General features: G+C 39.6%; 1 protein-coding gene across 1 annotated transcript; it reads right to left on the reverse strand.

Moving 5' to 3' along the window:
- Positions 1-5,007: 5,007 nt before the first annotated feature.
- CER1 (cerberus 1, DAN family BMP antagonist) lies at positions 5,008-6,757 on the reverse strand. Its single transcript, XM_064736759.1, has 2 exons — positions 6,230-6,757; positions 5,008-5,301 (listed from the first exon to the last, which is right to left on the reverse strand). Exons 1-2 carry the CDS (start codon positions 6,755-6,757, stop codon positions 5,008-5,010), a joined length of 822 nt encoding a protein of 273 aa, XP_064592829.1.
- Between the last annotated feature and the right edge of the window lie 2,313 nt (positions 6,758-9,070).

Consider the following 9,070-nt stretch of genomic DNA (forward strand, 5'->3'; position numbering starts at 1 on the left):
TTAAATCAGTAGTAGTGGTAGTAGTATTTACCTTCTGGTTAAATTTTAATTTTCAAGTGAAAATGCAGTTTGCTGATGCCATGGAGCCTGAGGTGCTCCAAACAGGACAATTTTGTTCTCAATAAGGATAGTTAACCTTTTTTCAATATTCTTGCATTGGGGCCAGCTACAGAGTCTTTTCATCCCCATTTTTTCTCACTTGAGCAGAAGGATTGTGCACAGCTGTCGGGAAATGATTTCAGGTGAGCTGATGTTGGTGGTTACATACCAGATATTCAAGGAGTTAGCTTTAGTACAACCGAAAATGCAAAATATTTATAATTCATTACCAGTGTTTCCTGTTTCTACTGGTAAAGTGTCTGATGGAGGACCCAAAGTACCCCCAGTTCCACACCTCTTAGAAGTGCACCATCTGGCACAGCAGATACTTCTGAGTACATTGTACAGGATCTGCTGCTCCAGATGGATCCCTGCAAATCTATGAGATGGGATTCATTTGAAAATCCTCACAGAGTTAGCTGATGTCATTGCAAAGCCTCTCAATGATTGTTGAGTGGTCTTGGGAATCCAGAGCAGTCCCAACTGACTGGAAGCTGGAGAACATTGTCTGGTTTTTAAGAAGGGCAAGACAAAGAACTTATCTTGCAGAAGACAGAAACCTCAGGGTCCTGTCCATCTCACTTCAGTGCCTGGTAAAGTTATGGTGATTTTTCTGAGGGGCATGGAAATACTCCTGAAGGACAACACAGTCATTGGTCACAGCCAGCATGGCTTCATGAGGAGACAGTCCTGCTTATCAAACCTGATTTCTTTTTGTGACAAGGTAACACACACAGGTGACCAAGGAGAGACAGTTGATGTAATCTTTTTCAGCATCCGCAAAGCTTTTGATGCTGTCTCTCACAGGATCCTTCTGGACAAAATGTCCAGCACACAGCTGGATAAACACGTCATGGGATGGGTGAGCACTTGACTCACAGGCACAAGGGGTTACAGTGAATGGGGTGACATCAGGCTGGGGACCTGTCACTGGTGGGGTTCCACAGGGCTGCATCCTCAGCCCAGTGCTCTTCAGCATCTTCATAAATTACTTGGATGTAGGACTGGAAGGGATGCTAAGCAAGTTCCCAGGTGATACAAAACCAAAGGAGTTGATGCCCTTGAAGGCAGGGAGGCCCTGCAGAGAGGCCTTGACAAATCAGGGGTCTGGGCCATCACCAACCATATGAAGTTCAACAAGAGAAAGCAGTGCTGTGGAAAGGGGGCCTGGGGGTCCTGGTCAATGAAAAGCTGAACCTGAGTCAGCAGTGCCCTGGCAGCCAGGAGGGCCAACCCTGTCCTGGGGGGCACCAGGGACAGCATGGCCAGCCAGGCAAGGGAGGGGATTGTCCTGCTCTGCTCTGAGCTGGGACAGCCTCACCTCCAGTGCTGGGGGCTGGTTTGCTCGGCTGAATATGAGAAACATACTAAGTTATTAGAGAGCATCCAAAAGAAGCCAGTGAAAATAGTGAAGGGTCTTGGAGGGAAGGAGCCATTATGGGAAACAGCTGAGGTCACTTGTCTGTTCAGCCTGACTGAGGAGACTGACGGAGACCTCATTTTGGAAGACAACTTCCTTGTGAAGGAAGGGGGAGGGGTAGACATTCATCTCTGTGGTAACCATTGACAGGATCCAAGGGAATGGCCTGAAGCTGTGTGAGAAGAGGTTGAAGTTGGATATTAGGAAAAGTTTCTTCCCCCAGAGGGTGGATGGGCACTGGGACAGCTCCCCAGGGAAGTGGTCGCAGCAGCAGCCTGACAGTTCCAGAAGTGTTTGGACAACACTCTCAGGCACATGGTGTGACTCTTGGGGATATCCTATGCAGGCTCAGGAGTTGGACTCAATGATCCTTGTGTATCCCTTCCAGCTCAGCATATTATGATTCCAGACATGATTGTGCAGCTGGCAGAGAGCTTCTGCCTGAGTAAGGAGTCTTGATTTGCTCTTGCAGCAAGGAGCGGGTGAGTAAATTTAGGAGAAAGCACTGCAAGCAATTTCACCACCTGCCCGTAAAAGCTAGTCAGCTGAGAGCCATGAGATTAGTTGTGAATGTTTCATAGGCGGTGAAAAAAGTACTAAGCACAGTGTGAAGTGCAGCTTCAGAGACTTTTCCCTAGAATATATGGTTGTGCAGGATTCAATAAAAGTCGATGTAAACCTGGTATTTGATGTATTTACAGGCATTAAAGCTGGTTGCGTTAAATTGACACTTAAAGGAATAGCATGGATTGAAGATTTCTTTTGCTAAAGGAGTAGAAAAAAAACAGCACTTCACTTACTTTCTACACAAAGCACACCCATTTGAAAAAAAGTGGGACAAATAAAAGAGCACAAGTGTAGAAACTGTGCTTGGAACTGATTAGAATTTTCAGAGAGCTCTGCAACTATGGCCCTGTTCTGTAAGTAGGTTTGCACAAGAAGTGCTGTAAAATAGATCACCTTAGCAGCACTTATCAGCATAGCTGCATTGGAAAAGCTTTCATTACAGAATGCATGCAAGCTCTGAGCAGACACAACTAGGGTCTGTTGCTATTATGTTACTACTGAAAGCATCCATAGTGATACGGATCACACCCCTCACCTTTCTAATCCACAGTGTTCTGCTTGTAGAGGTAATCATTATGCCCAGAGGCCAAAATCTCTTTAGGCCCTCGATAAAATATATTCCTAATTTGGATTTTTTAAACGCTGAGAAATCTGATCCAATTAACACATTGATTGATTTTGCAAAATACTGTGCTAATTACATGCAACCAGTCATTGCTGAGTTAATTAAACATGCATCAAAAAAACCTACAGATGTAATCTAATTAGCAATTACTACAGCTGTCATTACCTCTTTTCACCTACTTTTAAGCTGTGCAAATTCACACTAAGAATCTCATCCTGCAAACTCCTTACATGAATAGCTTTCTTTGACTGCTGTAATGCTTCAGCACAGAGAAGAAGCTTTAAAAATTGGGATAAATACTTTGCAGTCCACAATATAGCTTCTATTCAGACATCATTATGATAAACTTATACTATATCCATCAGTTTTGTCAAAATTACAAGATTGGAAGATTTTTCTTTTTAATTGACATGATTTTACTGGGAGTGTTTGTAGATCCTACCTTCAAGTGGTTCCTGCAAATCTAAATGCATACTTGCATTTCAGAAAACAAAAAAAAAAAGTGGATGAACATTCTTATATATTCAGACAGCTTTAAAACATGTGTCAAAAATTCTGAGTAAAACATCTCAGAACACAAGTTTTTTTTTCAGATTAAAGAAAATCATCAATAAAGAGAAAAGGTTTGTGAACTTTAATGCTGTGGGTTTCTTCCTTAGGCTTGATTAAAAATGTACACCAATTTTCACACACAATACAGGGATGATAAAACCTTGATATCTAGTTACTTGGAATGGCATCATATATAGAATATAAACGGCCATATATAGTTTTCACATCAGTCCTTCATATAAAAGAATAGAGAGAAGACTTGCTTTAGTACACAATTTTTATTATTTAAAAACAGGTTTATATGTAATAATAGGTAGCTGTATACTAATCTTTAGTTCATTCACTGCAAGTGACCTGCAAAAGGAAACAGCTTCACATCCAGTATCAGAATATAATTCAGATGAAATTTTTAGTAAATATTCAATTTGGGCCTTGGACTCCAAAGCCATGCTGCACATGTTTTTTGAAAGAACATTAAGATATTTCTAATTCCATTGCAGTTCAAATACAAGGAATCATTTACCCCAGCCCTTGGGTCACAGAATTTGACCTTGAATAAGCTAAGTCAGTAGTGATTTCCAATACCCTAAAAAAGAGCTAGGACAGTTTAACAACTGCAACCCAGACCTGAGAGCAGATTTCCAGAGGACTGAAAAAACTGGCATAGAAATATGCTGAGCTCGTCTGCTGGAAGATGATCTCTGTCTGGTGTGCCAGATCTGCAAGAGAAATCCAGGGTGAAGCAGCTGGAGAGAGCCAGAAAGCCAGTAGTTCAGCTAATAATCACTATTGCTGTGTTGCCTAGCAGTAGATTCCAGTGCTTCCTAGCAGGGCTCTCTCAGCTCTTCCTGTAAAGTTGTTAAGGTATTGCTATAATGATAAAGCCCTCCTCAGATTTTCTGTCACACAAATGCCTTTTCTGCTTTAGTCTAAGAGTTGAGAACATTATTTAAATTTTATCTTAGATTCAGTTACAATGTAAAAATTCATCAGACTGGAAAATGTGCATTGTCTTTCCACAGTGAATTTAAATAATAACAACACTGTATTTATCTGTGATGTTTTCTGTAGGAGTATGGCTTTTTTTTCTCTTTCTGCAGTTGAACACCTGAAGTAAAAATGAAGGTACAGAGTGAATGCAGGCGTGTGGAAAAGAGAGCAAGTGGTTTCTATGGCAAAATACCCCTTGCCATTATCTATTGGTGTAAATTGTGTGGTATATTAGTTCAATGAGAACTGAACTCCAACTGAGCTCAATCAGCATGACATTAACTAGTCGCAGCTTTCTATGTACCTCATGTCCATTTATGTTTTACACTCTCCAGCCATTTTCTAGCCGCAAAAGTAGACCCGTTTTTGTAGGGAATAGACTAAAATCTCATCTTTGCTGCCAATAGAGCTATATTGGCACTCCTCACAAGGAAAGGCAAAGAAAACAAGTCAACATTCAGGTTTTTCATGTTAATTCAGTCTTTGTTGACTAGCATCCAACAAACAATGATAGGAAGAGTGGAAAATTTTTAGTTTTCCCTTTTTAAAGACCTTTACACATAAGCCCAGTAATTTCACCTCATTTTCCTTAACAGCTGCAAGGAAACATTTGTTACACTTTAGGTGAAGGTATTGTTAAAACAGAAATCATGTAGAAAGTCTACATTTTTAATGTTTATATGTACTGGAGTGATGTCAACTTGTTTTTCATTGGCAAATTCTTATGATCAAGTTAAGAGGTTCTTTGAGCAAGTTAATTGTGCTCATGTATATTTTCATAAAAGTCTGACAGTAGAGTCCCAATCACAGGGTCTTTAATCTTCCGACTTTCACATTTACACTCTTCTACAATCATGATTTCTTTCACCACTGGAACAGAATCAGTGCAGTTGAGATCCAGGCGCTTCATGGAGAACTTGCTGGGCAAGCAACGTGAACAGAAGGTATAAAGATGATCTTCTGAACCAGGAACATGAAAAGAACTACATTTTCCAAAACACAGATTGTTCTGCACTGTCACCTTCTCACAGTTGTTATGAGTAACACCCTGAAACAGAAAGAAGTTTAATGTTTCTGATGCAGAAATTTCTCCATGGACTTTGCTAGAAGGAATGAGCAAAAAAAAAAAAAAAAAAAAAAGGGGACAAAAAAACCAAAAAAGCTACTGCACTTTTTCCTTCTCAGAACAAATAGTACAGGTTTCTAGGCAACATCTGTATGAATGTATGTCTGTGTGAAATAAATTTAGTTTTGGATGTGAAAAGACGTAGTCCTTGGCAGAAAGGACAGAGAATTGGTTACATGGTTACAGAAACACTGAGAATTGATGGTGATTTACAAGGAATACAGCACTTTTACCTATACTGTTTGCTTGTCCTAATGTTACAATGTGGCAGAATGGCTTCATCTATGCATGGGATAAATTACCAGTTCTCTGAAATTCTTATCATAGAGTTAGACATAAGCATTGGTTTTCTAATTAATACAGAAGAAAACAATCCTTGCTTAGGTGTAAGAGAACAACCAGCTTTTCCTGTAAATACTTGTTCTGAGAGTTTCTATATGCACGCGCGCGCACACACACACACACACACACACACACACATGTATATCTATACATATATGTATATATTAAAAGAGAGAGAAGTTATAATTCAGATGTACAAATAGTTGAGATATATATTTATTGAATGGATAATTACTCGTCAATTTCCTTCCTGCTTAGACCATGTTGAATATCTGTGCATAAAAATAATAAATAACTCTATAAAAATTGAGTCTGCGGCTTTCCAGTGCTGCAGTTCAACAGTTTGCCTCATCAGACTAAACTTTTTCATCAGAGTCTTTCAGCCACTTTTGATCAAGTGTTCTGAAGGCCTTTGACTAAGTTACTTAAATAACCCATGTCCCTTTAGTTGCTGATTACAAGAGATGGGGGAAAGGCATATTTGTTGATCTTGGATACGTGTTCTTACCTGGGCAAAAGGCAGGGTTCTGCAGTTTTCTTGGTGCATTTCATTGGTCTTGATTGGCAGGACAACCTCTTCAGATGCTGAATTTTTCTTTAACATGAAATGGTCCCAGAATTTCTTGGCATCTTTTCTGTAGGGAACTTCAGATTCTCTCTTGCTGGAATAATGGGGTGGAGAGAGGTTTTCCACAGGAGAGGTCTCTCTGGATGCAACCCAGGTTCTTGGGTTTTGGTCTGCATGGAGTCCTGCACTGGGAAGTATGAATCTGGACATTTTTTTCTCTTCTTTCTTCTCACTTCCAGATGCTGTCTGTGGAATTGATACAAAAAAGCTTGGTACTTTCAGGGTCTCTTCAACTCCTACTGGGTTCTCACTTGTCCACTCAGGAGAACTTTGGCTTTCAAACTGATTTTTGTTCAGGTAGAGAAAGTGCTGAAATGGCGCTCTGCTTTTCCTTTGCTGTGAATTTCTCTGTATCTCTGTGGCTCCAAGACATGAGAGCACTAACATCTGAAGCAGAAGCAGTGACATGATCCTGGAAAGGGCAACCTTGTAGAGCTGCTGCTTTTGCAATGAATGTAGTATGCTAGCTTTATACAAGAGGTTATGGCAGAGGAGAGGAGGGCTCAGGAGAGACCCTGGTGGGGCTAATTGCATTCGTTTACTGTAGATTACAATTATGATAGTGAAGTTTGTGCTAATGAAACTCTGCTTTCAATCTGAGTTATGTGTATTAGAAGCTCCTATCTGAAATCTAGTAACCCAGGATGTTGTGGAGGACAGAAGGAGTCAACAGGGGGAAATGTTTGGATAAGGTGTCTAGTTTAGGCTGAGGAATTAAGTAAACATTTGAGGTTGTGTATTAGAATGTTCAGTGTGGTCTCCATTGTTTATTTTGACTTTCTATTCCATACAGCCAGAGACTGTCAAAACAGGGAGTGTTATTTCATTATGATAGGAAAAGGCAAAACATTTGCTGAAACAGTAAGCTCAATCTGGAGACTGTATTTTCAAAAGTTAAGTCTAACTTTGGACTTTCAGGTTTAGGATATGACCCAAGGTCTGCATGACTAACAGACTGTTGCTCAGACAGTCAGAGGAATCTGTCAGGAAGCACTAGTCCTCACTTCATCTTCCTCACAGCAGGTTTGCAGCTGCTGGAGTACAGACATGTCACTAGCACAGAGCAAAAGATCTTAAGGTGAAGAAACTCTGCTTCCTGGGTTTTCAAAGATTCTCTTACATCCTGTTCAGGCACCAAAGCCACTCCAGACATCCTGTCAAGTGATAATGATAAATGAATATTTAAATAAAATGTGTTAAAAATAGGTATTTATAATTCTAGCTATCAAAGTCTCAACAGAATTACCTAAAAACTATTAGAGGCATCTTTTGCATAATTACCATGTTATGCAACATGTAAGAAAAAATAATCTACTAGAACAGCATATAGAGAAAAGCTTTGGGAGAAAGAAAAGTTATTTTCGATAAACATTGCAAACATTGATGCCAATATTAAAGTACAAAAAAGAAATTCTGCTTCAGATAATTTGCTATTTAGGTATGCTAATCTTCACAGCTCCTGTTTCTACGAAGCTCTATCAGAAGACTCGAAAGTTTGTATTATTCTTGAAAAATTGTGTGTACTAGATGTATGATGTTACTTTACTTTGATTTTCAGGGAATTAATTTCTTGCCTAGAACTGCATTTTGATTCCACACATCATATTTGTGTTCTCCAACAATTTGAACTGAAGCAGTTGATTTTTGTAGCTAAAATACCTTTTATCTGATGTGTATTGGTAACAGTCACTCAAAACTATCCAGCAATGTCTTTCAAACATGAAATTTTTGAGGCAAGATACGTATTTGCAGGTCATCTAAGGATGTCTCTGATGATGCACAGATAAAAATTAAGTAAATTGTAGAACTGGAATGATTTGGCTTCCCAGACTATCTAAACTAAACTGGCCTGGGTGCAGTGTAACTGTTAACAAAGAATGTATAAAAATCTTAGTATTGACATGTATATAGAAATGTTTTGCTGCTAATGTTACATTATAGTACAATGGCAATGAAAAAAGCCTCTTCAAGATCAGAATCCACTCCTGTCCTGTAACATACAGCAAGAAGAGAAGTCTTTGAGACCTTCAGATGTAAATGTAAAAATTATTATTTACAGAAGGGTAGGGAAGAAGACTGAAGCAAAATGGTGTCAGCAAGTCACTCTGCAAGCTGGTCTGCAACCCAAAGGCTGATAAAAGAGCTCTCTTCACTACTAGGTCAGGCCAGTTCTAGTTCCTGGGGTTGGGATGGTGTTACTTAAGATCTGATGAGACCAAAAAGCAGCATGCCAGCTCTAGTTCTGCTAAGACAGTCTAACACTGCTCCTTCATGCCTATAATATCTATGGCTGCTTTCTACGAGGCAAAAGTGGTAAGATATGGGATGTGGTACATCTGGGCGTGGTTTTCAATATCTAAGTACTACCATAATCTGTTTTGAAGTTGGCTGCCTATATAACTGTGGAGAGGCAGCAGGTCTCTCCTTAGCCTCTCTGCTTAGGCTCTCAGGAAGGCATCCCAATTCAGACAGCAAGCTCAGATAGTCATTCTGAAGTTAAAAATAGCAAGCATTTGCAAGTCTCTTTGTGGTGACATTGACTGCATAGACCAGTAATTGACTACTGGCATTTGACTGGGTACATAGTCATTATGTTCCAAATAGACCTAATCTCAGCTTTCTACAAAAAAAAATGCTGTTTCTTTTCTAAAACTTGTTTTCCTGCCTGATGGCCCTTTCATATAAGCATAACATGTTTTCACTGTTTTCTAGTTATTAAAT

The sequence above is a fragment of the Zonotrichia leucophrys genome, chromosome Z (assembly GCF_028769735.1).
Source record: "Zonotrichia leucophrys gambelii isolate GWCS_2022_RI chromosome Z, RI_Zleu_2.0, whole genome shotgun sequence".
In the NCBI taxonomy this organism is placed as follows: domain Eukaryota; kingdom Metazoa; phylum Chordata; class Aves; order Passeriformes; family Passerellidae; genus Zonotrichia; species Zonotrichia leucophrys.

Excerpts from the sequence above, each read along its gene's own strand:
- CER1 (XM_064736759.1), bottom strand. The coding sequence starts at position 6,757 with ATGTCACTGCTTCTGCTTCAGATGTTAGTGCTCTCATGTCTTGGAGCC. Across the intron at positions 5,302-6,229 it reads GAACCCTGCCTTTTGCCCAG|GGTGTTACTCATAACAACTG; the intron begins GTAAGAACACGT and ends TTTCTGTTTCAG.